General features: G+C 36.9%; 1 protein-coding gene across 1 annotated transcript in view; it reads right to left on the reverse strand.

Moving 5' to 3' along the window:
- The window catches only part of FBXL17 (F-box and leucine rich repeat protein 17), a 517,327-nt gene that overhangs the window by 465,226 nt on the left and 30,029 nt on the right, over positions 1 to 22,072 (reverse strand). The window contains exon 4 of the mRNA XM_052642856.1: positions 8,713 to 8,844. Within this exon, the coding sequence (XP_052498816.1) occupies positions 8,713 to 8,844 (132 nt within the window). The remainder of the gene's footprint in view (positions 1 to 8,712; positions 8,845 to 22,072) is intronic.

A 22,072-nucleotide genomic window follows, 5' to 3' on the forward strand; every position in this document is an offset into this window, starting at 1 on the left:
AAACAACAATAAAACTTTTAGCTATAATAAATTCTTCATTATCAATACTGGAATATCTGTATCAGTTTTTAATACCAAGCTTACTTCAACTTGTGATTCTGTTTGAATCTGAGGAACTCCTATCATCAGCTGATGGGCCCCAAAAAATCTGTGAACTAAATTCAATGTTATTAAATTAATACCATTAGTTAAATAAACATGCTGGGTAAAAAAGAAACAAAAAACAAAACTGATACAATCCAAAGAAAACTTATTTGGATATTCTCGAAGCTGCTGCCTGCCCTCTACCACACCGGTACACAGGAGAAGAGAGACACACACACGCACGCACGCACTCTTTATGGTTTTCTATGCCTTTAAAATGAAAGAATACAGTTCAGTTAAGTCCTTACCAAGATATCTGACAAAAAAAGATACCCACAGAAGGAAAACAGAAAAGCAGTTTTAAAAGAGAGATGGTAAGTTCAACCAAAGAAGGGATGATGAATAAAAATGCATTCATTCTGCAGATTGAAAAATATGCCAAGTAACATTTTAACTTTTTTTCAAGTTTGCCAAATAACTCTAGCTTTTAATTAAAGTAGATCTTTTGAATATCACTGAACAAAATAAAACCAATTTTATTAATGGTAAGAAGGTATGAGTCAATGTAATTTTGACAAGGATAAAATTATATTCTAGTTCACCAGAATGGCATGTTGTTAAGAAATATTATCCCAGAAAATAATCCTTGAGAACATTAATGACTTTGGCTAGGTAAACTTGATACATGAAGAAGAGCATCATTAATAGAGTAACTAGATCAAAGAAATTTACTTACTTGAAAAGTCAGAAAACCACTGACTCTCCATCTTTAACCTATTTTTCAAGCTTTTATTTATAAGCTTAAGCCCAGCCACTTTTTAAAGCATGTTCCCAATGCTAGAAGAAATACCTTGAAAAGTATATTCAATACAACAGTAAGCCATTAGTCACTAAACCAACATTTATTATCTACTATGTGCCAATATGTGGGTGGATGGGATAAAAAGGAAACATGGTACTCTTTACCCTTGAAAGAGCTGACAATCCATCAGTAAGATACACCTGTAAACCATGATTTCAGTTACTCACGAAGAGCAATTTGACATCATCTATCAAAAATATCAAAATGTATCTGATATCTTAGCTCCCTTTAATTACATTTGTAGACTAGCTCCCAGAGAAATTCTCACAGATAAGCCAAGAGACTTACACAAAGCTTTTATTGTTAACCTTACCTATAAAGTAAAACAATGGAAGCAATATAAGGGTCCCACATTCATACATAGAACACTAAAAGTTTAAAAGAAAGCATTACATACTCATTAAGCTAGATACCAAAAACAACTTAAAAGTAAACAAAGGAGACTGTAGCCTGACAAACTGTGTGAGACCAGAAGTTGGCCAGATAGCATCAGACACAAACTACTTGGGGCCACACACTGAGCAAGACTAGATTGTTGCTTGTGGTATCCATCATGTTTGCTAAAGCTGTTGGTTTTTTAAGTGTTTTAGATCATCACAGTAGTTACCTTTAGAAAGAGATAGTGGTAACATGGGATGTAAGACAAGAGACTTCAAGTGTATTTGCTTTATTAATTCAAGAAGAAACAAATTTAACAAAAAGGCTAACAACTGTCGATGTCTAGGTGACGGGCATATATTACAGATGTTATTACTCTTTTCAGTATTTTGAATGTTTTTAATTCCCTAAAATTAGAAAACATACAAGACTGAAATATTTGACCACATTTCAAACTAGAAATCTCAAACTACAATCCCAGTTAGCAAGAGATACACAAATTTCTTAGCATAACACTCAAGAAACTTAACAACCTGGTCCCTACCTTCCTTCACAGACCCAATTATGAACACTTCTCCCACCACGATAAAATCCTAATCTCACTTTGACCCCACCACTAACTGGACATGCCACATGTTTTCCTAACGCCTTGTTCTGTCAGTGCTATTTCCCAGAGCGGCACTTTCCTCACAGGAACGTTTGCTTGCATCGCAGTCACCACATCGCTAAGTAGCAATCAAGACCCCATTCAAATGCCACCGACTATTTAAAGGGTTTCCGGATTCCTCCCTGGTCTCTCACAGAAGTACTTATTTTGCGACTGGCATTTCCACAGCACTTATCACTAGAAAAGGATATCCTTTCTTTGGCAGTATAACTTTTTAAATTCCTTAACACTATTTGAGTGCCTGGCACACAGTAGGTATTCCATTTTTAACTGCACCAAATCAACATCTGAAACAGAGTTAAGGGATAGAGTGGAAAGCTCTCAGTTCATTAACTCATTAGAATTTTTATTAAATCTATTAGACAAAAATGAAATAGTATTTAGCTTCTAAACACAAACTTCATAAAAAATACATTATGTTTGTGGAAAGTAAAAAACGTTGCATGAGTGCAATTCTAATAAAATTACGTTTATATTTATACAGGATTAATATCAACATTGAACACTCTCCAGAAGACACTTCTTCTCTTTGACAATTTTACTAATTTTCCTAGAAGAGTTCAGTGTATCTCTATTAGTATTAGCAGCTCCCCCTAAAATCAGTTATTATTCTAGCAAAAGGATCTTCTGCTCATGCTAACAATTAACTTCCTCCTTTGATGGCTTACAGCACCTGTCAGTAAATGTTTTAAGAGGGATAATGCCTTTTGGAAATTACTGCTTGGTTCAAAGACATATAGATTTAGCTCCATCTGTGATGTATCCAGGCAATCAAAGGTCTTGAAGACAAATGCTTGGGAATCCAACAGATCTGGGTTAAAACCTTGACTGTGACATTTATCTATTGTTACTTAATCTTTCGAGGGCTCAATTTCCTCATCTGTAAAATGGAATAAGTGAAAATTAATTATGTAAAACTACATTGTGCCTGGGTACATGATAAACACTCAGTGAGATAACCACTACTAAGTCTTTTTAAATATCAAAAATTGAAAGCAAAATTCTGAAATGTAGTAACAAAGACAAGATGAAGTTTAATAACTTAATGTCACCTTCTCTAGAATGCCATATTTGCGCATCACTGTTTACTGGAAACTACCACTCTTGATGCAAGTAAATGTTTTGTCCATTCAGAGGGGAAAGGCAATGAAGATGAATATCCACCCTAGGAGACTTTGGAAGCCAAAGTGAGTACTTATAAAATGGAATCCTTCATAAATGTACATCACTTATGTCTGGATTACAAGTAAACTCACTTTTCAAAGAGTATTTGAGGAATAAGACAACAAAAATGTAGTGGGGGTATTGGAGGGTAGCGGGGACCAAATCCCTTAATATATTCACTCTAAGGTGAAAAGAAAGAGTCAGGAAAGACAAGCCTTAATAGGATGCTGAATTAGTTGCTGCTATTTAAGCTTTGATGCAAATGTTTACCTTACTTACCCTAGTTGACGATAATATGGCTACCAATCTATTCACTTAGCTGCTTCAACAACCTCAAATTACAGCAAGCAGCAAAAATAAAGAATTAAACTCTGGGTGACTAATGGATGAAATTAGAAACAGTCAGTGACAGCAGGCACCGACAACAGCCAGTGCAAACTGGTACACTCCAGAAAGTGAACTCCAGTCAGGAGAGGAAGAAAAAAGTTTATAATAAAGACTTCTGCATTTGGAACTATATACAGCATATTAAAAAGCAGAGACATTACTTTGCCAACAAAGGTCCATCTAGTCAAAGCTGTGGTTTTTCCAGTGGTCATGTATGGATGTGAGAGTTGGACCATAAAGAAGGCTGAGCACTGAAGAATTGATGCTTTTGAACTGTGGTGTTGGAGAAAACTCTTGAGAGTCCCTTGGACTGCGAAGAGATCCAACCAGCCCATCCTAAAGGAGATCAGCCCTGAATATTCATTGGAAGGACTGATGCTGAAGCTGAAGCTCTAATACTCTGGCCACCTGATGTGAAAAGCTGACTCATTAGAAAAGACCCTGATGCTGGGAAAGACTGAGGGCAGGAGGAGAAGGGGAAGACAGAGGATGATATGGTTGGATGGCGTCACTGACTCAATGGACATGAGTCTGAGTAAACTCCGGGAGTTGGTGATGGACAGGGAGGCCTGGCGTGCTGCAGTCCATGGAGCTGCAATGAGTTGTACACAACTGAGCGACTGAACAACATTTTGTACTTCACCTCAATCTCTTTTAGTCTGATCTGCCTAAGAACAAGTCTGAGGTAGTATTATATCCTTTCTACAAACAAGGAGATCAAAGTACAAAAATTAAGATAATTAACTGCATCACACGATTAAGAAACAGTTGGATCATGAATGGGATGAATTCATTTCAACTCAAACTTAAGTGTTTGCTTCATTCATTCCCTAAAATGCTTCCAGCCTGGAAGAAGGAAACGGAGAGGTAAATTTAGATCCTACTTCATACATGTAGGCCTCCAAAGGATAGCAACATTAAAAACAATGTTACAAATAATGTTACAGCAGGAGCCAAGGGAGATGGTACAGAATTATAAAACTAGCAAAATAATTTACCAGGGGGTTGAAAAAAACAAAAAGTCATAATTACCTGACAGGAAATCAAGTTTTAACCAGAAAACATTCATCATTTCCCAAAAACTTTCTAAAATCTATTCATAATATATTACTAGTTTCTTGGGTAACTCCAAAATCTATGCTAGTTTATAACTCAACTCTACAAAGTAGAAGATCCTAAACATAAGTCAAATAAGTATAACACATATATAGCAAATATGCTGACCCTAAGCCTTAGGATAGAAACCATTTTCAAAATCATAAAACTTTAAGACATCTTTAAGACATAAGTACTTCAAGACATCAAGTTGGATAGCAAATGTAGATAATCTATCTGACCCCATCATTTTAAAATTAAATGAAAAGGAGCCCAAAGAACGTCTGTTCAAAATGTAGAGAAGCAGAATCTGGAGCAAGGAAATTAAAAAGCAGAGAAAATGTACTTACGGAAGTTTCTAGATCATCAATAACTATATACACAAACTAAACATGGCTTTAGAATAATTCTGTAGCCAGTACTGCACAGAAGTGATATTAATGCTATAGCTAATAGACAACAGATGGCTGTATACAATATGCTAGACACCTGTTATAGTGGTATTCCTCAGATCTGTTTTCATAATCTATACAACATTTTATAGAAAATGCAAGATACATCCAATCTAGGTGCATGGCACCTGTCTCATTCAAAAAATGACTAAAACAAAAACCCATTATTTGAGGCGGAAGATTTTACATCTAAGTCCTCAATTCTTTGCTCCACCATCAATCATCTGAATCCAAAAATGTCCAGTCATTGTCCTCACTTGACGCCTGCATAAAGCTCCCTCTGGTAAATAACACATCCCTTTCCCCATTCTAACGTCTACCTTACTTACAGTGCCACAAATAAGCACACTTAAATATTCTGCTACTTTGAGTAAGATGGCAAGTTCACCATGTAACATTCAAGATAAAGCTAAGCATTTCATGTTTTTAAAGAAAATTTCCCTAAAATCATTTAAACGACAAAATTAAAAATAAACCATAAATATCTGCAAAAACCCATGTACAAGCATTTTATCTTTACAGTTACATGAAGGACACAAAAGCTATGTCAGTGAAATACACAAAGACAATGCTGCCATCTAAAGGCCAAGATATAATATTAAAAACGGTATATACTTAGTCAAATACTCAGTGTATATAAAAGCACACAGTTTGACATTCTGAAGTCAGCAAGCTTTATGCTTTGGAAAAGCACCACACTGTGACTGTTTTCAGGCCACACAATGAAACTCTAACACTCTCGAGAAGGTTCTTCCTAAGAAGACTGATACGAGAATCAGCAAAATAATTGGGCTAATGATCAATATCTATCTGTGCAGGTAAAGCTCTGCTGGCATCCTTTCAAACACAATATTCTCCTAAGTATCTGTATTAGCTGTTTGTTCCATTAAATGACATTGACTGTCCCTGTCTATAATTAAATATACAGTATAATTACATATCCACATATATAAATATTATTTGTCATTAACCAGATTATTATTTCTACTTACCCTGTTTAAAATATTTGTTGCTAAGGAACTAATGATAGTATATCTCAGAGAGAAAAAACCCAGACTACTTAAAATCACAGCTTTGCAAGTAATTCAAATATTTCTCCTTATTCATAATTCCTAAAAATACAAACCAAAGTTCCTATGGGAGATGAGTTAACAACAGCTTAACTGTCCAACAGAAAGAGTTCAAATGATTCTCAATTTCTCTTTCTAAATTGAAAGAATTTCACTGAACTAAAATATAGGAAAAATTACTTCAATTTACAATGAAATCAAAATGTTTCCTGATTAACACTACATAAAAACTTATTTCCTTTAGCATCTAAGTACATAATATCTTTCTAATGGACCATAATATCAAGGACATTTGAATATAACTAGAATCTTCAAAAAACATGGTCAATTCCTTTGAGAAACCATTGACCAAAATTTTTCACTGAAACAAAGATGTTTTGAGCGTCGTCTGTATGTGGGATTCTATGCTCGGGGCAGGGTTTCAAAGCTGTAGATCAGTCAGCTTCTTGGTGGCTGAAATGTTCCTGGAATCAGTGGCTCACAGACGGCTACATTTCAAGAGACAGGTAAAGAAAACTGGCCTGGGTGCAGAGGCGCCACCTGTGTATTTTGTAATGTTGATTTGGGACATTAAAAGTGAACAACCAAACAAACACGACTTTGATCAGGTAGGATTTGTTTTGCCCTTTCTAAATGTCAATTTTAAATTTCATTTTATGTTGTTTTCTCTAATTAATAAAAGGTTTTCACCCTAAAGACAAATAAAAAAATAAAAATGTTTCTCTGGTTTTGCTCAACAAGAAAACAAATATTAATCAGTCAACAAATGTTTCCATTATGGGAGAAATATAAAAACTGTAAGTTGGGATTACCACCTTTTAATTTATCTTGAGTGTAAACTGGAAACAGACGACAAACACAGTCAAGATCTCATAAAAACCACTAGTTTTTTTATGTTTCCTATGAGTCAGAATTAATACTGCATAATTTAAGGACATTATGTCATTTAATCCTCAAAACCACAACCCGCAAAAAGAGAAATACTAATAACCCAATTTGCAAAAGACATTCAGAAACCCTAAGTAGCCTCCCCAGGGTCACAATGTAGGATTCAAAAATTCACTCTCTCTGACCCGGAAGACCTTACTGTCTCCAAAAGAACATAAAGACTCAGGAGTGATTATTAAAATTGTATTAAATGTAAAGAGGAATAGGAAGTATTTTTATTATGTAATTTTAGAGAAATATATAATTCTATGTGTTAATAAAAGCATATACTTTTAATTCACAGTGTTTCAAATTTTTTCTTACTATAATCTTTTTTTTTAAAAAAAAAAGCACTATGTTACTTGAAGTGCTGATGTTTCTTAGAGACTTTTCAAAACTTACCTTAATACGTGAGAGGTATTTACTAAATTTTGTAAACTAACTCTAGGGGGGAGGGGCAACAAAAAAAGATCTCTTAATTTTGTAGATACAGTTAAAAAGCACATCTTCTTTGTAAATCTGATACATGGTCAGGACCATCTTGCCTACATTTTAATGTAGAGTATTTTTTCAACATCAAGAACTCTACTAATGCCTCTGCAGTGACAACTTTTTCTGTTAAAAAGTTTTCTTTTTCTATACTGCATACTCATCAAATCAAAGTTAAATGAATTTGGAATATTATTCAGCTATAAAAAGGAATGAAGCTCTGATACATGCTACAAACACAAATGAACTTTGAAAAAATATGGTCAGGCAAAGAAGGTAGATACAAAAGACCACATATTGTGTTCTGTTGACATGAAATGTCTGGAATAGACAAATCCATGGAAACCAAAAGTGGATTACCAGTTGCCACGAGCGAGAAACTTCGCAGCAGCAGCAGAAGGCGGAATGAAGAGGGACAGCTAACGGACACAAAGTTTCTTTATGGGATAATAAAACCATTTTAGAATTAGTGATGATGACTGTATAACTTTATGAATATACTAAAAAATACTGAATTGTACATTTTAAAAAGGTAAATTTTATGATATGTAAAGTATATCTCAAAAAGAGAAAATTACATGGTTTTAAATATATTTATAAAACAGTGTGTATGCTTCTCTACACATGTGCTTAAAATATAATATAAATTCTATGTAACACTCTAAAACCTATGTAACTACCAAGATTATCTGTCTCAATTTACTGAATTCCATTTTACGCCATACAAAGTGAAAGGGTCTATTTTACAAATGTACATCTTCTTGAATATTAAAAATTTCTAACTATCTAAAATTACTATAATCCCTAGGGGAACCAGAAGGAATGACAACTACATACTCATGTTTGGCAGCCAAATTTCATTTTTTCCAATTAATTTTTACCACTGTCACAGTTTAGAAAAAACACATTAGCACATGCTAATGAAGAATTTTTAACATGTAAGTACCACATGCAAGCAAGCATCCACATGACTATAAAATCAAATTATAAAAATCACTGTTTTAAGAAGATTCTTTCTTTGAAGTAGAATTTGCCTCTAAACCACCAAAAGAAATCAGCAGAAAAAAACTGATAACACTGAGTTATAAAGAATTCAAGAGTTAAATGAAAAACAGAAGGATGAAAAGAAGTACTTACTAGTTTGTTTTCCTGCATGTATATTCTCTGTAATTTCAGACAGCCCTTAGCTATGACGATCATGCCTTCATCTGAGATCTTGTAACACTGGCCGAAATGAATATCTTTCAGTTCTCTGCATTTCGACCCCAGCTGTAAATAAAGAGATTTCGCTGAATGGTCCAAAAATAACAAAGTCAACATATTTCTAGCGGGATTTCCAAATAACTTTTTAAATAGCTATACCAAAGTTAAATAATTATTTATCAATTCCTCTTAAAATAGAATGCAGGCAATCTCTCATTTAAAACACTGCTGTGTAAACCCTGCGACCTTCTAATCATTTCCGTGCTTGCTTCAACTGCCTCACACTACCCATCCACGAAGAGGCCTAGGTTCCTTAACACTTCAAATCTGTATCTTCATTACTCTTAAGTCTTTTTATCAGTCATACTGTTAGACTGAAAGGAATAGAGGTCCAAGGGATAAAACCAAAGTCCAAGAAGTGAAACATGATACAGTGAGTGAGTGAACGAGGGCTTAATTCATGAGATTCTACTTCTAGCTCTGACTGCCCTCAATGTGTCCTTTTTCTCCATCGGCCCATTGACACTGTGACAGAGAAAAAAGAGTGAATGTCCTAGAGCCAATATTCCAGTTTACACTCATTTACACACTTATTACAAACACTAAAAGAAAAGGGACTAGTGATTTCCTGATTACTTTCCTCAACTGTACATTTAAAAGTTACAAATATAATGTCCCCCTTAAAAAACATTAAACACCATATAGAACAAATTACATACATTCCTTTCCAAAATCTAGAGGAGAAATTAGATAATTAAAGCAAACGATAAATAAACATTGTTTTATGAGTATCATATATGAAGAAAGTCATCTTAGATAAAATGAGAAAATTTAGTAAAAATCTATAAATCAAAAAGTATCTAAAAAGTTACATTAAAATAAGAAACCCAGTGCTGACAAGAGTTCAAAGTGTATAAATTATTACTACAAATCATGGAGGATTTAGAAAATTTTTTAAATTTTATAAAATTTGCCTGAAAATTATATGACTCAGCATCTAAATATTTACCAAAAAATGTAAGAAGAATGGATAATTGACTAGATGTACAGTAAAGTCAACACACTAAAAGTTAATTATACAAACTGCATAGTGGGTATTCAGGTGTCCACTCTAAAATTCTTTCAAATTTTCCATGTATTTAAAATTATTCATAACAGATTATTGAAATAATTAACTAAAGGTGTTTGGTAAGAGTTAGCTACAAGAAATTAGCACAAGACATTTTTAAATAGTAAAACAGAGAAAATAACTTAAAGTTACAAATTATGGGGTTTGCATAAAATTGAATATTAGATAACCATTAAATTGAAATAATCTTGGTTCATTTCCAAGGAAAATCATTCAATATCACATTAATTGAAGTCTATGCCCCAACCACTAATGCCAAAAAAACTGAAGTTGAACAGTTATTATGCAGACCTACCAGAAGTAGGTCTAGTTGCTTCTAGAAGTAATGACCAAAAAAAGATGTCCTTTTCACCATAGGGGACTGGAATGCAAAAGTAGGAAGTCAAGAGATACCTGGAGTAACAGGAAAATTTGGTCTTGGAGTACAAAACGAAGTAGGTCAAAGGCTAACAGAGTTTTGCCAAGAGAATGCACTGGTCATAGCAAACACCCTCTTCCAACAACACAAAAGACTACACATGGACATCACCAGATGGTCAATACCAAAATCAGACTGACTATATTCTTTGCAGTCAAAGATGGAGAAGCTCTATACAGTCAGCAAAATCAAGACCGGGATCTGACTGTGGCTCAGATCATAAACTTATTGTCAAATTCAGACTTAAATTGAAGAAAGAAGGGAAAACCATTAGGCCGTGCAGGTATGACCTAAGTCAAATCCCTTCAGATTACACAGTGGAAGTGAGAAATAGATTCAAGGGATTAGAACTGATAGACAAAGTACCTGAAGAACCATGGATGGAGGTTCATGACAAGAGGCGATGATCAAAACCATCCCCAAAAAACAGAGAGGCAAAAAACAAAACAGTTGTCTGAGGAGGCCTTACAAATAGCTGATGAAAGAAGAGAAGTGAAAGGCAAAGGAAAAAATGCAAGATATACCCATTTGAATGCAGAGTTCCAAAGAATAGCAAGGAGAGATAAGAAAGCCTTCCTTAGTGATCAAGGCAAAGAAGTAGAGGAAAACAATAGAATGGGAAAGATTAGAGATCTCTTCAAGAAAATCAGAGATACCAAGGGAACATTCCATGCAAAGATGAGCACAATAAAGGACAGAAACAGTATGGACAGAAGCAGAATACACAGAACTACACAAAAAAGATCTTAATGACCTGGATATAACGACGGTGTGATCACCCACCTAGAGCCAGACATCCTGGAATGTAAAGTCAAGTGGGCCTTAGGAAGCATCAGGACAAACAAAGCTAGTGAAGGTGATAGAATTCCAGCTGAGCTATTTGAAATCCTAAAAGATGAAGCTGTGAAAGTGCTGCACTTTTCCAAATATGCCAGCAAATTTGGAAGAATCAGCAGATGCCACAGGACTAGAAAAGGTCAGTTTCCCTTTCAATCCCAAAGAAAGGCAATGCCAAAGAATGCTCAAAGTACCACCCAATTGCACTCATTTTGCATGCCAGCAAAGTAATGCTCAAAATCCGTCAAGCTAGGCTTCAATAGTATATGAACCGAGAACTGCCAGATGTACAAGCTATTTCAACAAGGCAGAGGAACCAGAGATCAAACTGCCAACATCCATTGGATCATAAAAAAAGCAAGCGAATTCCAGAAAAACAGCTCCTTCTGCTTCATTGACTACACTAAAGCCTTTGACTTCAGGCAGTTCTACACTGACTGACTAGTAATTTCTACCAATGAATCCAAAAGGAAATCAGTCCTGAATATTCACTGAAAGGACTGATGCTGAAGCTGAAGGAAGCTCCAATACTCTGCCTATCTGATGGGAAGAAATGATTCAGTGGAAAAGACCCTGATGCTGGGAAAGATTGAAGGCAGGAGGAGAAGGGGATGACAGAGGATGAAATGGTTGAATGGCATCGCCAACTAGATGGACATGAGTTTGAGCAAGCTTTGGGAGTTGCTGATGGACAAGGAAGCCTGGCGTCTGCAGTCCCTGGGGTCGCAAAGAGTCGGATGTGACTGAGCGACTGAACTGAAAGCCTATGACTTTGTGGATCACAACAAACTGTGGAAAAGTCTTAAAGAGAGGGGAATACCAGATCACCTGACCTGCCTCCTGAGAAACCTATAAACAGGTCAAGAAGCAACAGTTAGAAACAGACATGGCACAACAGACTGGTTCCAAATCAGGAAAGGAGTACGTCAAGGCTGTATATTGTCACCCTGCTTATTTAACTTATATGCAGAGCACATCATGAGAAAGGCCAGGCGGCATGCAGCACAGGCTGGAATCAAGATCGCCAGGAGAAATATCAATACCTTCAGGTATGCAGACGATATCACCCTTATGGCAGAAAGTGAAGAGGAACTAAAGAGCATCTTGATGAAGGTGAAAAAGGAGAGTGAAAAAGCTGGCTTAAAACTCAACATTCAAAAAACTAAGATTATGGCATCCCATCCCATCACTTCATGGCAAACAGATGGTGAAACAGTGGAAGACTTTATTTTGGGGGGGCTCCAAAATCACTGCAGATGATAACTGCAGCCATGAAATTAAAAGACACTTGCTCCTTGGAAGAAAAGCTATGACAAACCCAGACAACATATTAAAAAACAAAGACATTAATATGCTGACAACGGTCCATAGAGTCAAAGCTATGGTTTTTCCAGTAGACATGTACAGATGTGAGAACTGGACCATAAAAAGGCTGAGCATTGAAGAATTGATGCTTTTGAACTGTGGTGTTGGAGAAGTTTCTTGAGAGTCCTTTGGACTGCAAGTAATATTAGTCAGTCAGTCCAAAAGGAAATCAACTCTGACTATTCATCATTGGAAGGACTGATGCTGAAGCTGAAGCTCTAATACTCTGGCCATCTGATATGAAAAGCTGACTCACTGGGAAAGACCATGGTGCTGGGAAAGACTGAAGGCAGGAGGAGAAGGGGATGACAGAGGATGAGATGGTTGGATGGCATCACTGACTCAATGGACGTGAGTTTGAGCAAGCTCCGAGAGATGGTGAAGGACAGGGAAGCCGGGCGTGCTGCAGTCCATTGGGTCGCAAAGAGTTGGACACGACTGAGTAACTGAACAACAACAACAAAATTGAAGTAAACACTTGACAAATAAAATGTAAACTGTACATGTTTTATAATATAATTCTACTAATTATGAATATTTCTGTACACATATACATATTTAAATATATACATATGTATACAAAGGAGATGAAATATACACCCAAGTGTTTACAGTAGTTATTTCTGATGGGTACAATAATGGGTATTGGGGTTTTTTTTTTCTTTTTTACCAATCTTCTCACATCTTTTTGCAAATAAATCATTCGTAAACAAAAACTTTCAAGTTTTGTTTCAAATAAAGTAAGAAAGATACACAATTTCAACTATTTTTCTAGGAATGGTGATATACACAAGGCATGTTATTTTAATCTAGGTAACACGATAACCAAATATATTTCCACTGGAAATATAAACTCCATGAAGACAGAGATTTCACTAATGTAACCATGGTGCCTGTGTCTAATAGTCAGCTGATACTTAGTAAATATTTGCTGAATGACTGAAAAGGTTGATCAGAGTTTTTCACTGTAAAGAAGTCTTTTTGAAAAATGGACAAATAAAGGGATCCATGATGATGGTCCCATATACTACCATGTTCTATTTAATTCAGCAGTTCTAAATTGGGTCCACAGGTGGAAATCAAGGATTCCAGGTAAATGCATAAGAGGAAAAAAAAAAGGTACATTTTTATTTACTTGCTATTCTCTGATGAACTTTAACCTCTCCTTCCCTTACTAACGGACAATCATAGTAGCTCAGCAGTATGCATAACTCTGTAAACAACAGGAAGCAAAAATAGTCTCATGGAACATAACCGCTGTCGCAGATTCAGTGGCAGCATTTTTTGTCATCAGTTTTCATCATGTTCGTTAGATGTGCTCCCAGATCTTACAATGCATTAAAAAGGCACATATATTTCTAGAACAAACATACACTGGCATGCTACTCAGACCAGAGAGAGCCAAACTGAAAGTCAGTAAGTGAAGAAAGCAGTAATATCTTAACTGACGACCAAAACACCCAACAAGCTCACGTGTGCAGAGGCGAGGGCAGGGCTGGTGTGGAGGGCGCCAGGGCTCCTGAGACGTCCACTGAAGAAGCTGCCAGCCCCTCAGAGCACCCCCCGCCACTGCAGAGCCCGCCCCTGCCCCTCTCAGACAGCAGGGAAAGAGTGCAGTTCACTGAGGGCCCTGCACCACAGCGTCCTCTGACGGGGGTAGGCCATGGACAGATGAGAGCAAAAGCACACTTCTGAAAATGGGAGGATGATTGTTTTCACAGTGAAAATGGAGGAATTAAAAGAAATAACTCCATAAAATGTTCCAGGATGAGAGGATATTGACTTCCAGACCAAAAGGACTCACCCGTACGTCCAACCACAAATGACAAAAGTAGCTCTATGCCAAGGCAAACCAGCATAAAGTTTCATAGCTGTGGGTATAAAAGTATTCCACAGACCGCTAGGAAGAAGCAGATTTCATACAGAGGACTAAAGACGAAAATAGCATCAACTTCTTAATGAGAGAAAGCAACAGAGCAACGCCATTAAGCACTGAAGGAACATTATTTCAAATATACGATTCTATTAAGTGTGAGAGGTAGAAAAGAGACATTTCCACACATGCAAATTCTCAAAAAAGCCTTAGTCCCATATATTCGTACATCCCGTACAGGAAGAGATCACAGTCTGTGCCCTATAAAACATGAGCCTACATCCTGAGAAAGAAGGCATGACATCTAGGCAACAGAACATCTCACAGAACAGCGAGAAGAAGAGAACATTAAGAATAACAGTGAAGGTAAGACACGAAGATGACCAATAATGCAAAAGTATACATTCAAGAAGTCCAGACTGTTGTCTGCTTTAAGAAAATAAATTTAACTAAGTATCTATATATAGATACTAAAACAGGAAGGGGCAAGCTGTGGGCTCCATCACTGTTAAGATATAAAAACTAGTAAAGTAAATGAGGACAAAAGGTATTTACACAATTATAAAATGTAAATACTGAATACTTATTTGATCAAAATTAGAACTATGTTGATACTAGGAAGGGATAGGAAACAGAAAAGGATAAGTGAGCTAAATCCTCATCTTTCCATAGCAAGGAAACAGCACAGATGTTCTAAAATGAATAAATCAAGAAAACACACACAGAAACACACAGGAAACGCTTCTCTACTATTGCGTCCTTCCTGTGAACTCCGGTCTAACTCCTGGTCTCTACAAGGATTATTAATTAGCTTATATTAATAAGCTGAATATGTTCAGTTCATCTCTGTTCTTTTGCTCCTTGAGAATAAACTGCCCACAAGGAGCAACCTACTTCTACATTTGCAGGGCACTGCTGATTCAGCCTAGTGAATGATGACTGCGCCCACTGACCAAACTATAGTGTTTGCATTAACAGATGTATTCAACTCTATTAGTAAGCAACATTCCCAATCTAGCCTTTCTGTGTATTAAAGCTGGTGTTTTCCCTCTGCCACTATTCCAATGTCTTATTTGTCAATTTATTCAGATATTGAGCAATAAAGAGACCTCAACACTTAGTGCACCAGTCAGGATTAGAACAGAAATCTGAACAGAATCTGGATAAAAGGAGTAACAGGTATCTACAAGACTCTTAGACATCAATGTCTGTGGACAGCTTGGTAGAGTCTCATGTTAAAATAGGTAAGTTATACTGCTGCAAAGGTCCATCTAGTCAAAGCTATGGTTTTTCTAGTAGTCATGTATGGATGTGAGAGTTGGACTGTGAAGAAAGCTGAGCACCGAAAAATTGATGCTTTTGAACTGTGGTGCTGGAAAAGACTCTTGAGAGTCCCTTGGACTGCAAGGAGATCCAACCAGTCCATCCTAAAGGAAATCAGTCCTGAATATTCATTGGAAGGACTGATGCTGAAGCTGAAACTCCAATACTTTGGCCACCTGATGCGAAGAACTAACTCATTGGAAAAAGACCCTGATGCTGGGAGGGATTAGGGACAGGAGGAGAAGGGCACGACAGAGGATGAAATGGCTGGATGGCATCACCGATGTGATGGACATGAGTGTGGGTAAACTCCGGGAGTTGGTGATGGACAGGGAGGTGTTGGGAGCCAGCGTGAGGAACTCCACCCATGGCAAAGGCCATGAGGAAGGAAGCTTGGCATACGCAAAGGCATGATCAAGCCTCAGGAAACCCCCTGTTCCCGAGCATCTACCCTCAAAACCAGAGTACTTTACGGGGAGCTCTTCCCCACAACCATTTCTCTCAGAGGAGGCGTTAACTTGCAGCTCCAGTTAATAAAAATTCCTGGGCGTGACGAGAGTGTTTCAACTTACAAACTCTGGAGGTTCTCTGGCCTGCCTGATCAGGCTCGTCCGGCCGCATGTGATTGTTTACAGCCTCCCAACTGTGAGAGGCACGGGATGTTTTAAAACTTTCTAAATACAGACTCTTTTGAGAAGTTAGAAGATTATTAGTATAGCATTAGTAGGTTGATTAGGAATTATACTGGTGAAGGGTTTTTTCATTTGTCCTGCCAATAATTACTGCTAATTCCCTGCCCTGGGTGTGACAAGGATGTCTCAGGTCAAACCTCTCTGCTGACAGACTAGCTTGTGTGACAGCCTCTCAGCCATAAACAGCACAGAGAGTTTGGAGTATTAGCATAGGGCTTTTTTCATTGATGAGTCAATGATTGCCATCAGGCCTCCATATCCTTAGGCACCTGGGAATATATTAATCAATGTATTTGGAATATAGAAAAGGAAATATAGTAGTTTTTGATGTTAGCAATACTAGACTTTTTGAGTTAATGAATCTTCTCTTTTGTTATAGATCACTGTACTTTGTTATAAATCACTATAAATCACTATGCTATGTAACTTTATCACTATCTTAAGACAAAATAGATCTTAAGGGGAACATTGGTGAAGGGTTTACATTTGTTGAGCCAATACTTGCCGCTAAATCTCCATATTCCTGTCCTTATAATGAATATAACTAGCATATAGGAGAAATAAGTATTAACCTTTAAGATTAATCATGTTAAACCTTAGGTTAAGTAAATTCCTTTCTTGATTGTAACTCACTACACCCTCACCCTATAGGAATGCAGCTTTATTTGGAGGGTGGCGCCTGATTTAAGAAAAAATCACCCCTGGAAAAATAACTTTTCTGGTTAACTGACCAGTATCAGAAAGGGCCATAAAATGTCAGCAGACCTCATGGCTAAAAGATGATGAAACTCATAAGACCTTTGTATAATTTTATATGAAGCACCTGATTGTGACAAGGGTCAGGTCTGCTGACCCCTGCGTGACTCTGTATTCATCCCTATGTATAACAAAAACAAACCTGAAAAATAAAGAAATCGGATCAGTTTCTGGAAAGACTGATTCCCCCGTGTCGTTTCTTTCTTGCTCCCCATTTTCCTGGCTGAATTCCCATCTGAAATGTGGGTACTCACCAAGCCTGCTAATTCTGCCTGGGTTTCTGAGATCGGACCGGGGAGGCCTCAGTGCCTCCTCTCCTTTGGGAGAATGGAAAGACGCCTGTGGACTACGTAGGTGGTGATTGATATTCCATGTAAACCAGTTATTCAGCCTCTTTTCTCCACTAATTCTCCTACTACACTATCTGTTTCTAATCTCCCTCTATATCTGTAATTAAATAAGTTTTTTCCAGGACGCCGACTCTGTCCCCACCTTTGAATCACCCTGGATCCACTGGGGCTGGACCCCGGCAGGGAGGCCTGGTGTGCTGCGGTTGATGGGGGGGTCGCAAAGAGTCAGACACAACTGAGCAACTGAACTGAACTGAATACTGCTGCAGTCTGGAAGAGATGTTTAAACCAATTACATGGTGTTTTGACCTTAGCAAGTAGCTCTGATGGCTTATCTATAAACAAGTGACTGTGACTTTCCATAGAGCAAACAGCCACATGGGCAGCATACATACATAAGAACCACTATAATGGCCTCAGCTGATATTAGCAGCACGGGACCCTAATAACTTACTAGGGAAGAGCATTTCAAGGGACAATCACCATCATTTAGTCTCACTGAAGAAACTGATGTTCTGTTTTAGACAGCCTCACTAAACATACCAGGAAAGACCACATCCATGTTGGTGTCTATCTGTACTAGTCACTGTTACCCCAAATAAATGTTCTAAAGTTCCAGAAATAAATTTAATCAAGAAGGTAAAAGATCTGTACTCTGAAAACTATAAAACAATGATGAAAGAAACTGAAGATGACACAAATAAATGGAAAGATAAACCATTCACGTGGACTAGAAGAATATTGTTAAAATGACTATACTATCCAAAGTAGTCTACGTATTCAGTGCAATACCAATGGTATTTTTCACAGAACTAAAACAAATAATCATAAAATTTATATGAAACCACAGAAGACTTCAAATAATCAAAACAATCCTTAGAAAAAAGAAAAAAGCTGGAAGCATCACACACTTGATTTCAAACTATACTACAAAGCTACAGTAATCAAAACAGTATGATACTGGCACAAAAGCAGGCACAGATCAACGGACAGAACAAGGAGCCCAGAAGTAAACATACACACACACATTCACACCCAGCCTGCCCTTCAGTGCTGTTTGCATCTGACATGCCAGGCACAATCTGAACTCTCATTCTTCACCAAGTAAATGTTCTTAGGTACCAAAGACACAGAACCCCAGTATGTCATTTAGGAGGCTATGAATCTCTATCAATTCAAGTCCAGTATCTGGTTCCCTAGGAAAGGTGCAAGTCGAATGAGCAGTCACAGAAACTCTCCTCCAACTCTCCTGTGTCAAGGGCACCCATCAGTCAGCTCTGAAGCAAAGCATTTAATACAGAGGGTATTGGCACTTAAATGAAGCCACCTATTCATCCATAGTTCACTTTAGCACATGGCAGCAGTTAGAACTATAAACAGACTAAATCAATATAAACAGGATTATCCTTGACTTATTCTTTTCCTCTTTATAACAGTCATTTAAGATTCTTTTCCTCTTTATAATAGTCATTTAAGATTATTCACAGTTTTGCTCAAGAACCTTGGGTGTTAGTCACTCAGTCATGTCCAACTCTGTGATCCCATGGATGTAGGCCACCAGGCTCCTCTGTCCACGGAATTCTCCAGACAGGAATACTGGAGTGGGAAGCCATTACTTTCTCCAGGGGGGAGTCTTTTCAACTCAGGGATCAAACCCAGGTCTCCTGAATTGCAGGCAGATTCTTTACCTTCTGAGCACCAGGGAAGCCCTTAGAACTCCAAAGGTACTTTTCAAAATTTTCTCTAAAATACCTGGAGATGATTTTCCCTGAATCTCAAAATTTAACTAAAATTTTGCACACTACCCTTAAGAATTTACAAAAGAGAATATGTTTTAATGAGCTATTTGCTGTTACTGGGTCACTTTTTTAATAAAACAAACACCTTAGGAAGAGTATAATTCGACAAAGAATCGAGATAACTGAAACCACAACACAGACTGCACTGGGATGAAGTGAGATCAGGTTTCCAAGGTCACAGGAAGGGGTCAAAACCAGTAGTGAAAACATATTCTTAAAACATGAGGCATACTTTCAACAGAAGAGGGAATTTGTTCCTTCTTTCCATTACTGCTATCTCACCGCTGTCACTATTACACACAGACAAAAGAAAGCAGTGAAAAAAACCCAATCCATATCTCATAGTAACTTCGCCCAACTACACTAAATATTCATGTTTGTGAAATCATAAAAATAACAATTTCATAATTTGATTCAGTAGTTTCATCATTGGTAGTAGAGGAACACAAACAATGAGATATCAAAGAAAGCAAAGCAAATTTTTCAAACTGCCACTCATCTGACCCACTTTAAGGACTCAGATTTGAATCTTTTTCCTAGATTTATATTGTTTGACTTTACAAACAGTGAAAACATTATGCAAGTTATAAGCCAGACACAGAAGAGTTAGAAGTGTATGAGTCCACTTACATGAGGTAGCTAGAAAAGGTCCTGAAAGTATACTAATTAGAAATCAGAATAGAGTCCATGATGGTTACACAACGTAGTGAACGTACGTAATGCCACTGAATTGCACGCTTGAAAGTTGTTGAAATGAAAAACTTGTTAAAATAGTAAATATTATGAAGAGTCTACCACAGTAAAAAAACCACCACCACCACATTGAAAAAACAAATGCCAGTAAAACTTGAGATTAAAAAAAATAATAAGTCAACAGGAAGTGATGTTTCTTTCCAAACCTGTTTTTTCTAATTATAATTATTTTAACATAATTACCATAGATATTAAATAAACTGACTTAAATGAGAAAGAAAAAGAAAGCTCATGCTATAAAAAGTAGGTTGAATGTTCTACATTCAATGAGAACAAGCCATGAAAACATGCCAATAAATTAGTTTTCAGTAAGACACTATAAAATTATAAAATACTGGGAAAATCACAACCTCAAAGAAGCTGCACCCATATTCCTGTCCCACTTCAATTCTTAATAAAAACTGAAAGTCAGCAGTGCCACATCACTGTTATACTTCAAATAAAATCTATCCATCCATCACACACTCAGTCACGTCTGACTCTTTGCAACCCGATGGACTGCAGCCCACCAGCCTCCTCCATCCATGAGATTCTCCAGGCAAGAATACTGGAGTGGGCTGCCATTTCCTCCTCCAGGGGATCTTCCCGACCCAGGAATCAAACCTGTGTCCCCAGCATTGCAGGCAAATTCTTTACCACTGAGCCGTGGGTAAATCTATATAAGTAAAATAAAGTAAAACTCTATCTCTAATTCAAGAAAAAGGCCTTGACTCTATATCAAAAGAGTCACTAAATGAATCTACAATTATATAGCACTTTTAATCTAAATGTTTATCATACATATTGATTTTGTGATTCTATCATTTAACTGAATTTCAGTTAACTGACCAACTTCCATTCTCAGGCCCATTAGGTGAGAAGACTTACACTGAATTTTAACAATGCATACCTGTACCTCACTGGGTTGTGGAGTTCTTTTTTTAATAACACAATTAGAAATGCATATTGGCACACTGAAAAGCATATAAAAGTACTAAGTAAACATCTTATACATTATAATTACTATCAATGGGTAAAGAAGGAAGCTATTAGAACACTATTCACTAGGATTTATGAGAAGAAAAATTTTTATAAGTACTATAAATTCCCATGAAGAGGGCTTCTTGAATTATATGAAGCCTCAATACTCCCAGTTACAGAGGGAAAATATTTTCTATAGTCATTGAATTGTACATTCCAGCTTAAAATCCTATATATGGTCTCACATGACAAGATTCAGAAATCAAGCAAAACAGAAAGAGAATATTGGCTCCATAACTTCCCAACTATGTGAACATGGGTAAGTTATTTAACTTTCAAAAGATTCAATTTTTCATCCTGAAATACTTCAGGGCTACTGTGAAGCTTAAAGTGGATAACAAAATATGAAAGCACAAAATACAATGCCTGTCACATAAAAAGCACCCAAAATACATTTACTTCCCATTGTCAACTGTGATCCTAATTTAGAGACAGAATGCTTAAAACACTCTTAAAACTACTTAACTATAAAACATTTTGATAAAGAATGCTTCTCGAGATCTCTATTTTCTCACCCTCACTGTAAGTAACAATCATCATTACAGGGACAAAAAATGAGTGTTTGACTTCCCAGGTGGCACTGGTTGGTAAAGAATCCACCTGCCAATGCAGGAGACACAGGTACCATTCCTGGGTTGGGGAGATCCCCTGGAGAAGGAGATGGCAACCCATTCCAGTATTCTTGCCTGGAAAACTCATGGGGAGAGGAGTCTGGCAGGCCACAGTCCGTGAGGTCACAAAGAGTCAGACACGATTAAGCAGGCATACAAGGATGCCATGTGCAGAGGGAAGGAAATGAGCTAAATGGGTTGAGTATGAACTCAAGGCACCTCTGGATATGAATGCCAGCCCTATCACTTACTACTTTATCTCAGATAAATTACTAATAGCCTCTCTGTAACAACTTACTCATCTATAAAAATGAAATAATACCAATCTCACAGAGTGGCAGTAAATCAAGAGAGAAATTAAATGTTAT

This window comes from Budorcas taxicolor, chromosome 7, assembly GCF_023091745.1.
Source record: "Budorcas taxicolor isolate Tak-1 chromosome 7, Takin1.1, whole genome shotgun sequence".
Lineage (NCBI taxonomy): Eukaryota > Metazoa > Chordata > Mammalia > Artiodactyla > Bovidae > Budorcas > Budorcas taxicolor.